Source organism: Dipodomys spectabilis, unplaced genomic scaffold (genome assembly GCF_019054845.1).
Source record: "Dipodomys spectabilis isolate Male_0828 unplaced genomic scaffold, ASM1905484v1 ptg000342l, whole genome shotgun sequence".
Classification (NCBI taxonomy): Eukaryota; Metazoa; Chordata; class Mammalia; order Rodentia; family Heteromyidae; genus Dipodomys; species Dipodomys spectabilis.
The window spans coordinates 665,130-682,955 of record NW_024871019.1 but is presented as its reverse complement, the minus strand read 5'-3'; the positions used below and the strand labels follow the sequence as shown (position 1 = coordinate 682,955).

At 41.6% G+C, this 17,826-nt stretch overlaps 1 protein-coding gene across 2 annotated transcripts in view; it reads left to right on the top strand.

Annotated features, from left to right (window-relative positions):
• The window catches only part of Rasa2 (RAS p21 protein activator 2), a 76,549-nt gene that overhangs the window by 36,516 nt on the left and 22,207 nt on the right, over positions 1-17,826 (top strand). For both annotated transcript variants that reach the window (XM_042665715.1, XM_042665714.1), the window contains exons 6-10: positions 3,319-3,402; positions 5,881-5,953; positions 11,724-11,800; positions 12,664-12,765; positions 17,208-17,364. In XM_042665715.1, the coding sequence (XP_042521649.1) occupies positions 3,319-3,402; positions 5,881-5,953; positions 11,724-11,800; positions 12,664-12,765; positions 17,208-17,364 (493 nt within the window). The remainder of the gene's footprint in view (positions 1-3,318; positions 3,403-5,880; positions 5,954-11,723; positions 11,801-12,663; positions 12,766-17,207; positions 17,365-17,826) is intronic.

Here is a 17,826-nt window from a genome sequence, read left to right as displayed (position 1 = left end):
TTTAGGCTCTTATCTCCAATTAACCACCAGAAAACCGGAAATAGTGCTGTGGCTCAAGTGGTAGAGCATTAGCCTTGAGCTGAAGAGCTCAAGGGCAGCACTGATTCAGAGTTCAAACCCCACGACCGACATATTATTATTATTATTATTGTAGGAGGAGAATGATGGAAATTAAAAATCAGCATTGACAAACACCATGATAATTGGTTACAGCCAGAAAGGTGGGCTTATACTTGTAATCCTAGCTACTCAGGAAGCTGATATATGAAGAGCACAGTTTAAAAAGTGGGCCCATTGGAGCTGGGAAGGTGGCTCAGTGGTAGAGCGCTTGCCTTGCATGCCTAAGGCCCTGGGTTCGATTCCTCAACACCACATAAGCAAAGAGAAAAAAGCCGGAAGTGGTGCTGTGGCTCAAGTGGTAGAGCGCTAGCCTTGAGCTGAAGAGCTGAGGTACAGTGCCCAGGCCCATATTTCAGGCCCCATGACCAGATCCAATAAAAATAAAAATAAAAAAATAAAAAGCTGGCCCAGAGTTCAAGCCCCACAATTGAATAATAATAAATGAAAAATAAAAAGCCAGTCCATGTAGAAAATGTATGATAGCTGATCTCCAGTTCTCAACAAAAAGTTAGACATAGACCTGTGGTTCAAGTGGTAAAGTGCCAGCCTTGAACAACAATAGCTAAGGGACCATGCCCAGGTCCTGACTTCAAGACCAAGTACTGGCACTTTAAAAAAAAAGGGGGCGGGGGCTAGGAAGGTGGCTAAGAGTGCTTGCCTCACATGCATGAGGCTCTGGGTTCAATTCCTCAGAACCACATAAGCAGAAAAAGCTGGAAGTGGCGCTGTGGCTCAAATGGTAGAGTGCTAGCCTTGAGCTGAAGAGCTGAGGCCAAGGCCCAGAGTTCAGGCCCCATGACAGAAACAAACAAACAAAAATTAACACTGAAATAACATTACTGGAAAGTAGTAACCATTAAAAGAAAAAGAAAAGAAAAAAAAGTTGTAATGTTTTACAAGTTATTATCTTGTGTGTTCAGCTTGGTCTTCTGAGCTCCAGTGTCATCCACTTTGGTATCTGACAGCATTGCAAAGTTTGCATATCTAAAAAGGAATTTTTTCAGAGAAAGGTGGAATTGGGGTTTGAACTCAGAGCCTTATACTTGCTAGGCAGATGTTCTACCACTGAGCTGTGCCTACAGCCCTAATTTTTGCTTATTAGTTTTGAGGTAGTCTTAACTTCTGGCATGGAAACAATCCACATGTGTTAGGTTTTCAGTAAGTAAGATAGTAGCTACATTTACTTCACTAAGAAAGAGGTCTCACATTTTTCTGCCCTGGTTGGTTTTGAACTCCCAACAGTCTTGGTTTCCCAGGAAGCTAAGATCACAAGTGTGAGCCACTGGCACCAGTGTATAACTGAATTTTGATTCTCTTTTTTTTGGGGGGGGGGGCAGGGGGAGGGTCCAGTCATGGGGCCTGAACTCTGGGTCTGGGCGCTGTCCCTCAGCTCTTCAGCTCAATGCTAGCGCTCTATCACTTGAGCCACAGCGCCACTTCCGGCTTTTTTGTTCTGCTTATGTGGTGCTGAGGAATCGAACCCAGGGCCTCATGCATACAAGGCAAGCACTCAACCACTGAGCCAGCTTCCCAGCCCCTGAATTTTGATTCTCATACTTGGTCCGACTTCTCCCCATAGTTTTAGCAAATATTGATATACTCGATGTTTTTTGTTTATTTGTTTGTTTGTTTTTGGGTCCGGTCATGGAGCCTGAACTCTGGGCCTGGGTGCTGTCCCTCAGCTCTTCAGCTCAAGGCTAGCGCTCTACCACTTGAGCCATAACACCACTTCCGGCTTTTTTCTTTTTGCTTATGTGGTGCTGAGGAATTGAACCCAGGGCCTCATGCATGCAAGGCAAGCACTACCACTGAGCCACCTTCCCAGCCCAATATACTCAATGTTTTACACAGCTAGACCTTCATTGTCTTTGACTGCTAATTGGTTTCTGTCATTTTTGTATGAATTCTGATGCTCAGTTAAACAGTAACGAGTCAGAATACCATATCTCCCTGTACGTCGGCAGTGTCCCACTTCATCCTCATGTGACCTGTCAGATTTGGAAAGAAATACTGTGAAGTTCTCTAAAGACGAATCCCTAGACAATACTCTCCAGCACCACTGAAGTTTTCCTTAGGTATTAGGAAGTGAAGACCTTAGACATCAGACTAATTAACTCAGTAGTAATTAGTGAACGTTTGAAGAGCGTGTCATCAAGTCATGTTCTACTCTGTAAACCCCAGGGACTATAAGCGTCGAGTTGGATTTGGTAGTTTTTATGGTCCAGAACCTTTTCTACAAAATGATGCAGGAACTGTTGCTGAGACCCAGAATAAATGGCTCCAGAGCTATATGAGCCTTGCCCTACATTTATGAATCAGATTTTGAGTGGCAACCACAGTGGTTTCCTTGTATGTCATTCATGCTGTTGCAGAGGATGTGAGGCCATTTAGCTGGCTTGGTTTGTAGTTTCTCTTTTAGGGTTGCACGGCCCTCCTTTCCTTTTTAGAAGCCACAACAGTTTTGATGTATTATCAAACCACAGAATGTACCTTCTTGGGTGTCTAGGAGGAGGAAATGTGTTCACATTATTTGGTAGTCTCAGTACTGTTTGTAGAACTCTGGTTTAGTGTTCTCTTGAAAGTATAATATAAATGAACAAATGTGTACACACACACACACACACACACATATATGGAGTAGCTGGCACATGGGCATACAAATGCAGACCTGTGAAAACAATTTGAAGCCCTTTGCATATATTAATTTGAGTTTAAAGTTAGTGTTTTAGAATGGGGAATGTAGCTCAGTGGTAGAGCACATGCCTGGCAGGTGCAAAGCCCTAGGTTTAACCCCTCGCCCTGCGGGGGAAACACCTCTCTCCCCTCTCTCCTCTCTTTCCTTCTCTCCCTTCTTTCTGTTCTCTTCCTCCTCCCTCCTCCCCTCTCCCCTCTCTCCTCTCTCCACTTCCCTTTCTTTCCTCTTTCTCTCTCTTTCCTCCTCTCTCCCTACTTTCTCACCTCTCTCCCCCTTTCCCCTCTCTCTTCTCTTGAGGGAAATGAAATCCTGCAAGCAGTTCTAAAGGGGGAGCAGGAAGTGCAGTGGCCACATGGGGACAATCAGTTTGTTCAGTGTGCCTTGTGTTCATATGTAGAAACGAATCTACCTCATGCTACAAATGTATCTTAACTGAAGAAAGAAAAGAAGTTCTTTTGTTTAACATGACTCTCACATGTCAAATCTTTCTTACTCTACCTCAGCATCAAGGCCTGCCATGGGCTGCCGCTCATAAACGGACAGAGCTGTGATCCTTATGCAACGGTGTCTCTAGTGGGTCCTTCCAGGTAATGCTTACAGAACTGTCACTGCGTTTTACAGTTTAAAATTGGATTTAAAATTGGAACTTGAAGGTTCTTAGAGAAAATGCTAGGTAACTGGAGCTTTGAAAACAACAAATCTTCAATACACTCTATATTTTACACATAAGCAGCCAGTTTCTACTTTTACAGAAAGAAGTGAGGTGTCATTTTACAGAAAGAAATGAGTGTCATTTCTGTCTTTGATATGTAGTTAGGTTACAAGGATATCCTCAGTTCTATATTCTTAAAACGTATTTTAAAGCATAAACTTGGACTTCTTTACTCTTAAGCAGTCCTACTTTGAAAGGTCCAGGTAAAATCTCATTCTAATAGATACCAACTCAGAATAACGAAGACAATCTCTATATTGTCATCTAGAAAATAGCTAAGAACTGAAAATTGCCTTTTTTATTTATGCGAGCTGTGTTCTACAGAGAGAAGTCCAGTATGTAGACACACTGCTGAATTAGCACTGATCTAAATGGTTTATGCCATTTTATGAAGAAACAACAGCACTTTGTAATACTTCATACTATAACTTCAGTTTGGTTTCTTTAAGGAGCAATTTGTCTACAAGTTTTGAAGATTTAGAATGAGGAAACAAAAACCACAGTATCTACCATACACACACATAAACACATAAAGAGACACGTCACTTATCATCCCTAAGAGCTCTGGTTACTTTTTCAATCACTAAATTACATTTTGTTTTGTTTTGATTTGTTTTGCTAGTCCCGGGGTTTGAACTCTGGGCCTGGATGCTGCCCCTGAGCTTCTCTTCCTCAAGGCTAGCACTCTAGCACTTGAGCCACAGTGCCACTTCCAGCTTTTTTGAATAGTTTATTGGAGATAAGATTCTCACAGACTTTCCTGCCTAGGCTGGCCTTGAGCTGTCATCCTCAGATCTCTGCGTTTTGAGTAGCTAGAGTGACAAGCATGAGCCACCAGCACCAGGCTATTTTTTTTTTTTTGGCACTAAGTTACTTTGAAAAATGTGCTTGTGGGGCTGGGAAGGTGGCTCAGTGGTAGAGCACTTGCCTTGCATGCACGAGGCCCTGAGTTAAATTCCTCAGCACCACATAAGAAACAAACAAACAAACAAACTGAAAGTGGCGCTGTGGCTCAAGTGGTAGGCACTAGCCTTAAGCTGAATTGCTGGGGGACCAGAAAAAAAAAAGTACTAAATGGCATATCATTCATAATACCATGTGTGCTCAACTACTGGTATAATAATATTATTATTTTTTGTTTTTGTTTTTTTTGTTTTTTTGTTTTGGTCGGTCGTGGGGCTTGAACTCTGGGCCTGGGCGCTGTCCCTCAGCTCTTCAGCTCAAGGCGAGCGCTCTACCACTTGAGCTACAGCGCCACTTCCGGTTTTGTGGTGGTTTATTGGAGATAGGATTCTCACGTTCTCTCCTGCCCGGGCTGGCTTTGAACCTCGATCCTCAGATCTCAGCCTCCTGAGTAGCTAGGATTACAGGCGTGAGCCACCAGCACTCGGCAATAATATTATTATTACAAATGGTTTTAAATTTAAAAGCAAATCATTATATTTGACATTACATGCTGTTGCTCATGTCTGTAATTCTACTGCTTGAGAATAGGGAATTCTAGGCTAGCCTAAGTTATATATATATATATACTAAAACCCTGCTAAATGAACTCAGGTGGTTTGTTTGCTTTGAGTTTGTGGGGTTTTGTTTTGTTTTTCTTGTTGTGGTGCTAGGGAAGGAACCCAAGACCTTTGCCCATACATAACCTGTGGTTATGTCCTTGCCTGGGAAGTTACTTTTTAAGTCACAATTGAAGCTGAAGCCCAGGAAGTGAGTTAAGAATGCTTTTTAATGCCAGACACCAGTGGCTCACGCCTGTCATCCCAGTTACTCAGGAGGCTGAGATCTGAGGATCGCAGTTCAAAACCAGCCTGGGCAGGAAAGTCTGTGAGACTTATCTCCAGTTAACCACCAGAAAACCGGAAGTGGCGCTGTGGCTCAAGTGGTAGAGTGCTGCCCTGGAGCTGAAGAGTTGAGGGGCAGCGCCCAGGCCCAGAGTTCAAGCCCCATGACTGGCACACACACAAAAAGAGAATGCTTTTATGTTCCTTGGGTAGTTTTCAACTAACATGTAAAAACACTATAAAGCTCGTTACCTTGCTTGACTTTCTGAGTTGCTTATGTAATAGAATGTATTTTAAAGCCTTCAAGACGGTTGGCAGTTGGTCTCATAGAACCACAGGGAGAATAATATAATCTTGACATATGTAGATATACCAAACTTATCATATATAGGATATTTTACGATTTGGAGACACCTTGGTTCTTTTCCAAGTAATATCTAAAACTAGTCTTTCCTCAGTCATTGTAACATTTAAACAGAGGGTCAGGCTCCCTGGTTGGAAATAGCATGTTTTATAATTGTGTACTGTTAAGTTCTACAAGGTAAAACTCTACCACATTGGAACAGGAATGACCAGAAGAAGACAAAAGTAAAGAAGAAAACAAGCAATCCGCAGTTCAATGAAATCTTTTATTTTGAGGTAATTTTTTTATTATATGTAAATGTTAACATTGATTATTTCTCCCCAACGATGGCCATAGTAATCATTCTACCAACTATTTCTTTCCAGAAAGCAAGAGAATCATTCTGTAATGCAGATAAAACTTACAAAGATTTGATTGATCTGAAAGGAGGGAAACGAGGGCCGTCCCTGAGCAGTCTTCCCATGGTCACACTCTCCCGTCCCTTCCCCGTGCACAGGGACCACACCGTGTACACTTGCTGGGGAAGGAAGTCTTAAGATAGGGCAAGTCTAAGATCTAGTCCCAGTCGACTTTGAATGAACCACTAAATGTGAGGTTCTAATTTCTTAGTTTATAAATGGGTAGATCTTGCAAGGAAAAACAGTAGCAGCCCTACCCAACCCAGGGTTTGTATAGTGTCCGAAGCATGTGAGAGCCCTTTGAGAGTACAAAACTATATGTGTAGAGCCTTACTACTACTTTCTCTTTAGTCTAACTCACTCTGTAGATAAATGCTTTTTTTTTTTTAATGGTCCTAGGGGTTGAACTCTGGGTCTGAGTGCTGTCCCTGAGCTGTTTTGCTCAAGTCAAGTGTTCTACCACTTGGGCCACAGTGCCACTCCTGGCTTTTTTGAGTAGTTTATCAGAGATGAGAACATTGAGTTTACTGCCTGGACTGGCTTTCAACTGTGATCCTCAGATCTCAGCCTCCTGAGTAGTTAGGATTATAGGCATGAGCCACTGGCTCCTGCCGAGTGCTTATTAATTTTCAAGGAGCTCTTCAGCTGCCTCTAAGTTGTCCCCAAAATGGTGCTTTAGAGTTTTTTATTTTAGAGTATTTATTAAATCCTTCAAGATTGTGTAATAGTGGAATGGGTAACAGTTGATATTAACGGATGGAAAAGGTTCGAAAAAAAGGGGTTGCTTTTTATGCTTTTTCTTCATGCATGTCTCCCTTGTTCTTTGGCATAGAGAGAACAATAGGTTACCTGTATAGTTATACCTGATTACTGAACTTCAATAAGAGAGTGGAGGCTGAAGAAAATGCCAAAAGTGAAATAGGAAACTGGGGGCGGAAGCAAGGGAGTTAAAAAAAGAAAAGAAAATGTACCTAAAGTGGCACTGTGGCTCAAGTGGTAGAGCGCTAGCCTTGAGCTGAAGAGCTGAGGGACAGCGCCCAGGCCCAGAGTTCAGGCCCATGACCGGACCGAAAAAAAAAAAAAGAAAGAAAGAAAATGTACCTAAGTGAGACTTCTCCATTTCCTGACTGCAGACTCAATAAGGTAGTTGTACACTTACTGAGGACTGTTACCTCTCAACTGGAGAAAACAAGGCAGCAGTTCAAAGAGCTGCTGACCCAAGGTAGTCACACTTCCTGTTGGTCCACATACTTTTAAACCTCAGATGAAGTGGAATCTGCTAGGCTTTGTTGAGCCTTGTAACAAGGAAGATGGCTTTTTGAAAATCCAGGCCTGACCTGTTTGCTTTACCAAAAGAGCCTGCTAAGCCTTAAAACATTTACTCAGTAGGCCCTTTGTTGATCTGGTCAGGAAGATAGAGAGGGTTCAATGTAGCCAGAGCAAGAGACAGAAATCCCACACTCAGATCTGTACATGTGGCAGTAAGTGCCCTCGGTACTGCAGCTGAGATGCTTAGGGAAGGGCTTGCAGGAAAACTAGATTTTTTTTTTAATTTACTTTTATTTTTTTACTGGTCCTGGGGCTAGAACTCAGGGCCTGGGCACTGTCCCTGAGCTGCTTCTGCTCAAGGCTAACACTCTACCATTTGAGCCACAGCACCACTTCCAGCCTTTTCTGAGTAATTTATTGGAGATGAGAGTCTCATGGGCTTTCCTGCCGGGGCTGGCTTTAAACTGTGATCCTCAGATCTCAGCCTCCTGAATAGCTTAGGATTAGAAGAGTGAGCTACCGGGGGCTGGGAGGGTGGCTTAGTGGTAGAACACTTGCCTTGCATGCATGAAGCCCTGGGTTCGATTCCTCAGCACCACATAAGCAGAAAAAAAAAGCTGGAAGTGGCGCTGTGGCTCAAGTGGTAGAGCGCTAGCCTTGAGCTGAAGAGCTGAGGGACAGCGCCCAGGCCCTGAGTTCAGGCCCCACGACGGACCCAAAAAAAAAGAAGAGTGAGCTACCAGTGCCCAGCTTAGGTTTTCTTAAGTAAGAGGAAGAGAATATTACAGAGAAGGCATATTTAGGCATAGAGACAGAAATGTTATGGTCAAAGAATAAAAGTAGTGATTTAACTGGGCTTTTAAAAAAAAAAATAAACTAAGATTGGAAAGATAGAATAGGACCAGCTAATAAAACCCTCTAGTGCCTGGCCGGAGTGCCTTAATTTTCACCATTGAATGTTTTTGCGCCTAGAAGTGCTCAGAGTAAAGCAGTGTTGTGGAAAACATGAGCCCATGATCTGTGGGGCCAGGTGTCTTGGGGAGAACAGAGATCAAGAGATGGCTGATGTTTAAAAATAAAGAAAAGAACTTGCTAGGCACTGTGGCTCATGCCTGTCATCCTAGCTACTCAGGAGGCTGAGATCTGAGGATTGCAGTTCAAAGCCAGCCCAGGCAGGAAAGTCCGTGTGAGACTCTTACCTCCAATGAACCACCAGAAAACCGGAAGTGGCACTGTGGCTCAAGTGGTAGAGCGCTCGCCTTGAGCTGAAGAGCTCAGAGACAGCGCCCAGACTCAGACTTCAAGCCCCACGACCAACAAAAAAAAAAAGAAAGAAAAGAAAAGACTAGAGTGGGGTCTGTCTATGAGAGATATGGAAATAGATAGGAAGGCAGATAAAGATACTGCAAAAGGCAAGAGAACAAATTGAATGTAGAGGAAAAGGAGACATGTCCAATGGAAGAATTAGGAAGAAGAAAATGGTTGAGTTTGGGGCACAGTGAACTTAAAATGGAATAGATAAAATCCTCCTTATAGACTGAAATGTAAGATATAAGGTTTATTTACAAAGAATTAGGAAAGCCAAAGGAGTAGAGGGGGAAAGTGAGGAAGCTCAGTTCTGCCAGCCCCGAAGTACTCTGCTTTGTGCATGTCACTTAATCTCTGAACTTGAGCTTCCTCATTTTGAAGAGGAGGACAATAAACTAGCCCTGCCTGGCCCATAGCAACTTTCTGATGAACAAAGACAGTAATGGGATAATGGCTGTGAGGGCACCGTGTAACCCTACTGCAATGGGCAGCTCCTGAAAGATAGGGAGCCATGGAAGATATGCTTTTTGTTGTTGTTGGTGGTGGTGGTGGTAGTAGTGGATCTTGAACTCAGGGTTTGGGTGCGTCCCTGAGCTCTTCAGCTCAAGTGAGCACTCTACCACTTGAGCCACAGTGCCACTTGCGGTTTTCTGGTGGTTACTTGGAGATGAGTCTCACAGATGTTCTTGCTGGCTTTGAACCTTGACCCTCAGATCTCAGCCTCCTGAGTAGCTAGAATGACAGGAGTGAGCCACTGGCACCCAGCCTAGATACCCATTTTTGTAGGTTCTGAGGGGAAAAATATCGGAGCATCAGAAACTTGCCAGGATAATTCCCTGGTAAACCTAGCAAGAAGTGTTCTAAAAAAGGAGCCCAGAGTATATCATTAGGTTAGAGAAAGAGATCAAGGGTAGTAAGAAGTAAGAATTGATCATCAGATTTGGTGATGTAGAGAGAGATCTTAGGTGATCTCTGCAGAAGCCAGATAAAAGGAATTACTGCCAGGAGTGGGTGGGGAGGAAGTATAGGCTCTGGGATGAATTATAATTTTAAGATATTTGTCTGAGGGAAAAAAGAGAGAGCTAGGAGGACCATAATTTAAGGGGAGGATTTTTCTTAGACTTGAATGAGGTGAGCAAACTGGTAAAGAAAGCTGTAATTAAAAATAGATTGAACGCTTACTGCATGTTTATTACATACTGTCTCTGGGCGGATAGTCTTAGAAAAAGAGGAGATTCACCTCATCCCATGTTTCACAGGAGGTTGAGGCAGCTCGTGGCTGTGCGTTCAGGTGCATGTGTGTTCAGGTGCATGGCAGTCAGGGAAGTTCCTGTTAGTGGCCCTGAGGTTTTCAGCAAACATGAGGGGGAAACGGAAGTAGTATCTGTGTCTTGGGAAATGTGGCAAAGTCTTCAAACTGTTTTTAGCAAGTACAACTTCACTGAGATACAGTGTTTTCAGTCCTGTGAGTGGCCAGCAGAGAGAGCAGCCTGGTATTGTCTGCCTGCCAAGAGGTCGGGAGGCACTGGTTCTGCAGCCAGGATGCTTTTTTTTCATACCCATTTAATAGGGTTTTATGTATGTCTATGCTCTGGTTATTTGTAAGTTTGGTTAAATTGAGACCCACTCATGAATACTTCATAAATAATTTTCAGCGAGTGATGGTAGTAAAAGGAAACCTACCTAAACTAAACTCAGAAGGCACCTATTTATAAAAGAAACTTGAAGAAAGCAAATTCTAGTAGACATAAGGGTGTAGGATTCTTTATCCATAAAAAAATTTGTAAGAAAAATTTCCAATATACTTGAAAGTTGACAAATACTTTGATCTCTTAAGTGACCATCATTTAGCTTAAAAATTATCCACTTATGGATGTTAAATCCAAAATGTTAGGTGATACGACAAAATTAACAGAACTTAAGAAACAAGAGACTTCCACTTCATCTGGTTGAATCACTACTAAATAACCTAACCCCATGCTGCTGATCACGTATATGGTATATATGTGCACTGGAGGGAAACTAGGAGGATGACACAGAACTGTAGGGAATCAGGGAAAAACATGTAACAGCGGGACCCATCAGCTACACTGGACATTGACCAAAATGAACTAAGCATCTCAATGGCAGCGACGGGAGGGAGGGAACAGGTGGGAAAGAGGGAACAGCTGATGCTATGCAAAACAAAAGAAATGTACACATCACCCAATGTGGAAGAGATAACTGTATGACAAAGCTCATAGAACTCATAAATGTTATAGACCGTGATAGACAATTTGCTCCAGGAAAGTTAGAATGTGTGTGTGACTTTAACTGAGCATCACTATCCCACAATGCTGTGAAATTTGGGAAATTATGTAACCACTTAATCCTAATAAAAAATTTGAAAAAAAAAAAAAGAAAAAAAATTATTCACTTATGACCAGTTCTATTTTTAATGATCTCTTCTCACTCTTTCCAACCCTTGATTGTTTTGAAGCAAATTCTAGATGTTACATCACTTACATAATGTCACATGTAAATATTTCCAAACGTATGTATAGATGACAACACTGTGCTATTGAATCACAATCACAATAGGCATAATTCAGAACAATAAAATTTGGTGATAATATTCGATGTCCAGTGAGTCTTGCTATTTGTTGGTTGTCTGAGGAGTACTCTCTCTCTCACTTTCTCTCTCTTTTTGAAATCCCCCTCTTTTTTAAAGAAACAAATCAGGATCTGGAAAAGGCCATATAATGCAATTGATTACATACTTTTAAGATTCTTTTAAAAAAATCCACCAACACCTTCTTCCACTCCTTTCTAATTGTGTTTGTTTTGTTACTGTTTTTGCTCAGGCAGTGGATTGTTGGTTTAAGAGTAGCCAGGATGCTTTTAAAGAAGTTTCACATCACCTCTTCCTTACCCTTCTGCCACCTCCAAAGCAGACTTTTCCTATTCTTAGGCAGAATATTACTTCAGCACTTTCCTATAGTTAGGTTTGTAATTGAATATTTTAGGAATGCTCATTGTTACAGTCATGTAGAAAACTACTTTAAAAATTGCTAAAATATTTTGTTTATAGGTTACCCGATCCAGTAGTTACACCAGAAAGTCTCAATTCCAGGTAGAAGAGGAGGACATTGAAAAGCTAGAAATTAGGTATGTACATCGGGGCTGTGTGGAAAGCTGATTGATTAAACTTAGTGGAACATGCATCTAATTTAAGTCCAAATTGTCCTTTCAAAATCATGATTTCTGTGCAGAAGTAGTCACAGTTTATCTTGCAAAAACCAGCCTCGTTTTTACCTGTTGTATGTTTAATATATCCTTGTTTCTTAAATATCTGGATCATAGTATAATGAGCAAAAAAACAATGACATCTAAGCCAATTTAGAAATAACTTGTCTATTCTCCTTAACATATCTGCTGACTATCAGAAATTTCAGTGAGGTAAGAAGATAATTCAACAGGCTGCATGCGTTTGAAGTTTGTGATAACTTCCAGGCCTTAAGTATCTATGCTGTTCTGGAAAAGAAAGTTTTGCAAATGCATGTGTAGGTGTGGTGTTGACAGTGTGCTCATCTAAAGGGTCTATTAATCATGTGCCTGGGGTAGTCAGGTGATCTGCTTTTGAAAATCCCTTATGTTTACATGCTAATTGACTACTATAATTAAGAGAGTAACTGTAGTCTTACTGGTTTATTTTTATCAATAACTCTGTTAATCCTTATTGCTTCAGGTTTAAGAAAAAAAGCCTAGACTCTTCACACTAAGAAACCTAAATGCCTTCCTTTATAGTATTTAGATTGATGCTTAAAAACTTTTTAAAATAAAAGCTAAAATAAAAGATTATTTAGTCTGGGAAGTGAGATATATAAAAATGCTAACATCTCTTGCCTTGAAGCATGTAAAATTAATGTAGTAATCAAAAGTATTTTGAAGCTATTTGTTAGTGTACTTTTTCTCTTAAACACTGTTTACAAAAAGAAAAAAAATAAATAAAACCAGTTTTCAATTTTCAGGATTGATTTGTGGAATAATGGAAATCTGGTCCAAGATGTTTTCCTGGGTGAGATTAAAGTTCCTGTGAATGTGTTAAGAAATGACTCTTCTCATCAAGCCTGGTAAGAAGAAATAACATTCTAGTGAACTTCATAATTTAATCTTCTTTAATACCTTGTATATGCAAATAAGTGCTTACCTTGAATGTGTTTTAAATTTGTGAGGAATAAGCCAAAAGTCATTACCTGATTTGGTATGAATTAATTATTACAAAAATATAAGGACTGAATTGTCTAGGAATATTTTCTATTTAAAAATGAGGTCTTAAATCCAAGAAATGGGCACGTTACATGAGTCACCCCTGTGAGAAATAGGGTTCACACCTCAACATCTTCAGTTCAGAAAGAACCTTTATTTTTAGTCCCAGGAACTATGGATATTTGAAAGCAAAAACTTTATCAAGAGGCTCATTGGTTGATGGGAAGTAGCTAGTGGTTTTTCCTCAGCATCCATCATTGAAATGCACTGAAGATGGCCTTGGTATATTTTCTGTGTATATAGGGTCTTATTGAGCTGATTCACTTTTCAGGCACCCTGAGGGCTCAATAATAGCTCTAGTATTATCTTGGGGTTTTGTTATTGTTGTTGTTGTTGCTGGTTGGTTGGTTGTTTTTGGTTTTTGTTGTTGTTGTTTTGATGCCAGTCCTGGGTAATGAACTCAGGGCCTGGGCACTGTCCCTGAGCTTTTTTACTCAAGGCTAGCACTCTACCACTTCAGCCATAGCACCATTTACGGCTTTTTGGTGATTCATTGAAGATGTGCCTCACAGACTTTCCTGCCTAGGCTAACTGAACTGTGATCTTCAGACTTGGCCTGCTGAGTAGCTAGGGTTACAGTGTGAGCCACTGACACCTAGCTATTTTATCTTTTTATGAGGCTCATAGTGGCATTAAACTGATGTTAATGTTCAGACATTAAATGGGTTCTGCTAATTTCCTTAGCAGAACTGATATGGGAAAGCCAGGTACTGGTGGCTCATGCCTAGCTTCTCCTAGCTAGTATAATGAGCAAAAAAACAATGACATCTCATTAGCTGAGATCTGAGGATCATGTTTTGATGTCAGCCCAGGTAGGAAAGTCCATGAGACTTACTTCCAGTTAACCACCAGAAAGCCGGAAGTGGTGCTGTAGCTCAACGTGGTAGAGCGCTCGCCGGAAGTGGTATTGTAGCTCAAGGTGGTAGGGTAGAGTGCCAGCCGGAAGTGGCACTGTGGCTCAAAGTGGTAGAGTGCCAGCCAGAAGTGGTGCTGCGGCTCAAAGTGGTAGAGCGCTAGCCGGAAGTGGCACTGTGGCTCAAAGGGGTGGCGTCCCAGCCTTGAGCAAAAAGAGCTCAGGGACAGCACCCACACCCTGAGTTTAAGCCCCATGACTGACAAAAAAAAAATGATAGGGATTTTGGTTTTGGTGACAAGAGCACTTAGAAGTTTGTCTAGCCTCTCCCTTTTCTGTAGTGAGCCCAGCATCCCCCTTCTACACTTGGCTCTCAACTGAGTATAAATTAATATACCTTTCTCATTTGCTTTTTTTTTTTTTTTTTCCGGTCGGTCGTGGGACCTGAACCCTAGGTCTAGGCGCTGTCCCTCAGCCCTTTACCTCAAGGCTAGCACTCTACCACTTGAGCCACAGCACCACTTCTGGCTTTTTCTGCTTATGTGGTGCTGAGGAATCGAACCCAGCGCCTCATGCATGCGTGGCAAGCACTCTACCCCTGAGCCACCTTTCTAGCCCTCTCATTTGCTTTTGAAAGATCTTTTTATCCAACATTTAATGTTTGTGCTTGTTCACAGGCTGCAGTTAGTAAAACTCAACATACGTTCACCATGTATAATAATCAAATCAGGGCAGTACTTTTATTATCTCCTTTTATGTGTTTGGGACCTTCAAACTCTTCTCTAATTATGGTGAAATACATACTTGTGGTGGACTATAGTTACCCTTAGAACTGCTTCTCCAGCTGAATTTTGGTTTCCATTATCTACCTCTGTCTGTACTCCCTCACCCTCAGCTGGCCTGTGTCCTACTGTCTCCTACATGAGGCCTACTTTAGCTTCCACAAATGAATGAGAGTATGAGATAGGGTGTCCCTTATTTCACTTACCATAATGTCCTCTAGCTCCAGCCATATGCCAACAAATGGCAGTATTTTATCCTTTTTATGGTAGAATGTGCAACCAGTGAATTAATGGATTAAGAAATGGTATAAGCCAGGTGCCAGTGGCTTATACCTGTAATTCTAGGTACTCAGGAGACAGAGATCTGAGGATCAGGGTTTTCCTTGGAAGCCAGCCCAGGCAGGAAAATCCATGAGACTCATCTCCACTAAGCTGTCCAAAACGCCAGAAGTGGAGCTCAAGTAGTAGAACACTAACTTTGAGCACAAAATAAGCTCAGGGACAGCATGCAGGCCCTGAGTTTAAACCCTAGAATCAACACACACACACACACACACACTTACAAATGTGGTATCTGTACCCCATTAGGTATTAAACAGCTTCATCAGGACCACTCTGTAGAACTTCATTTGATTGCTTCCGAGGAGCTGGCGTGGACAGTGAGGGGCTCTTTCCGGCAGCAGTCTCAGTGTGCTTAGGAGTGCACACCTCTTCTGGCTGAGCAGACACTCTTCATTTGGAGCTGTGCTGTCCCCTAGTAGTTAGCTTCTGTAGACTGATCGTCAGGTTCAACTTTATTTCATTTTTGCCACTTTCTAATGCAGGTCTAAGATATAATAGATGAATATTTGGGACTTGGGTCCCATCCCCTCCCCACCCACACACACATAATCTTGTCTTCCTCTACCTTCCATAAAATAGCAGCTAAATAGCATATATTTAGAAATGAAATTTTCTCAGCTCAATTTGTAACCCTTTAAATTTATATGGCATGCCACTCAGTGCAGAAGAGAAAATGAGTTGTACTTTCTAGGACCCTCAAAATGAGTTTGAAATGTACCATATAGGCTATGTTTTAAATGAGACAGTTTGTAGCCAAACCCTTTCATTCAAATTTGGCACAACTGTCTTGCTACCTTGACAGGACTGAGAAACATGCGTTATCAGCAGGAATGTATTAAAGTAACTTGTCAAAAGTGTAAGTGCTAAATTTATGCTGCATAAAATGGAAACATTTACTAATTCATGTGTGCTAGCATGAATGTAAGGAAATAATATGAGTATAAAATAAAAAAAAATAAGTCAGAAATGAAACTCTGCCTCCTTCGATAGTTGTAGAGCTGTAGCATCCCCCTGTGGGATTGATGATAACTACAGGAAAACTTCAGAAGCTTTGGTGTTTATGTAGCTCTGACATGGTGTGGGCCTTTACACAGTTCTGAGTGCTTTACTGTGTAACTTCTGGAGAGTTCCTGTAAGAACTAAAGGGACTGAGATAGCTTAACATTTGGGAGAATCTGATGATTTTTAAAGTGATAGGTGAGGAAGTGGCGCTGTGGCTCAAGTGGTAGAGCGCTAGCCTTGAGCTGAAAAGATGAAGGACAGCACCCAGGCCCAGAGTTCAAGCCCCACGACTGACCAAAAAAATAAAGTGATAGGTGAAATTATAAGATACCTGAAAATTGTTTTAAAATAATAATACAAGAGTGACTCAGGGCTGGTGAAACAAAGCTAGTCGGATTGATCGTTGTGGGAGCTAGGTGAAATGCTGAAGAGGGTTCATACCTTATTCTGCTTTTATATGTACTTTAAATTTTCATCATGATTTGAACATTAGGCTTATGGCTTTGGTTCTAAAAACACCTTGATTTCTAAACATTCTTTCCTTAGATATTTCAAGGTACCTCTATTTTTGCATAATATACTTCAAAAAAATTCATGACAATGAGTTTTGCAAATAACATTTGCAGTACAGTTAATCTTTTGTTTTGTGCTTATCCTGGGGCTTGAACTCAGGGTCTGGGTGCTGTCCCTGAGCTTCCGTGCTCAACACTGACACTCTGCCACTTGAGCAACAGCTCCCCTTCTCACTTTTTGGTAATTCATTGGAGATAAGAGTGCCATGGAGGGCTGGGAAGGTGGCTCAGTGGTAGAGCGTTTGCCTTGCATGCCTGAGGCCCTGGGTTCGATTCCTCAGCACCACAAAAGAAAAAAGCCGGAAGTGGTGCTGTGGCTCAAGTGGTAGAGCGCTAGCCTTGAGCTGAAGAGCTGAGGGACAGCGCCCAGAGTTCAGGCCTCACAACCGGACACCCCCCCCCCCCAAAAAAAAAAAAGTGCCATGGACTTTCCCGTCAAGGCTGGCTTCAAGCCATGATGCTCAGATTGTGGCGGAGGAGTCTGAGGCATCTTGAGCAGCTAGGATTACAGGAGTGAGCCACTGCCTGTTGGCCAGTTTCTTTTTTTTTTTTTCTTCAAATTCTTTATTGTGATTGATTACATAATTTCCAAAATTTCGAAGTGTCAGTTTCTTTTTTAATAGCTTATTTAGTTGCTTATTCTGTTGGCTGGATACTCTCTGCCATCACATGGAATTGGTTCTGTTTTCACTTAGGTACTTGCTACAACCTAGAGACAATGGCAACAAGTCATCTAAAAGTGACGACCTGGGATCCCTTCGATTAAACATATGCTATACAGAAGACTATGTGCTGCCTTCAGAGTACTATGGTCCTTTAAAAACCTTGCTGCTAAAATCACCAGATGTTCGGGTACTTTAAGACTTCTTTAAGGGGCTGGGAAGGTGGCTCAGTGGTAGAGCACTTGCCTTGCATGCTCAAGGCCCTGGGTTCGATTCCTCAGCACCACATAAGAAAAAAGCCAAAAGTGGTGCTGTGTGGCTCAAGTGGTAGACCGCTAGCCTTGAGCTGAAGAGCTGAGGGACAGCGCCCAGGCCCAGAGTTCAGGCTCCATGACTGGACCCAAAAAAAAAAAAAAAAGACTTCTTTAAGTGGATGATTTAATATGGAAAGGTTAATGATTCTGTAACTGATAAAGAAGATTATAGATCATCAAATCTTACTGTTTGTATATTCAATTTCTCTAAGCCAGAGTACTGATTGAATTGTTTCCTCCAGACTTGATCTGGAATTTAGAAGATGAAATACTATTTCATTAAATCATCATTGATAAGCATACTTAAATTACTTTTGCAGATTGGTGATTGAGCATTT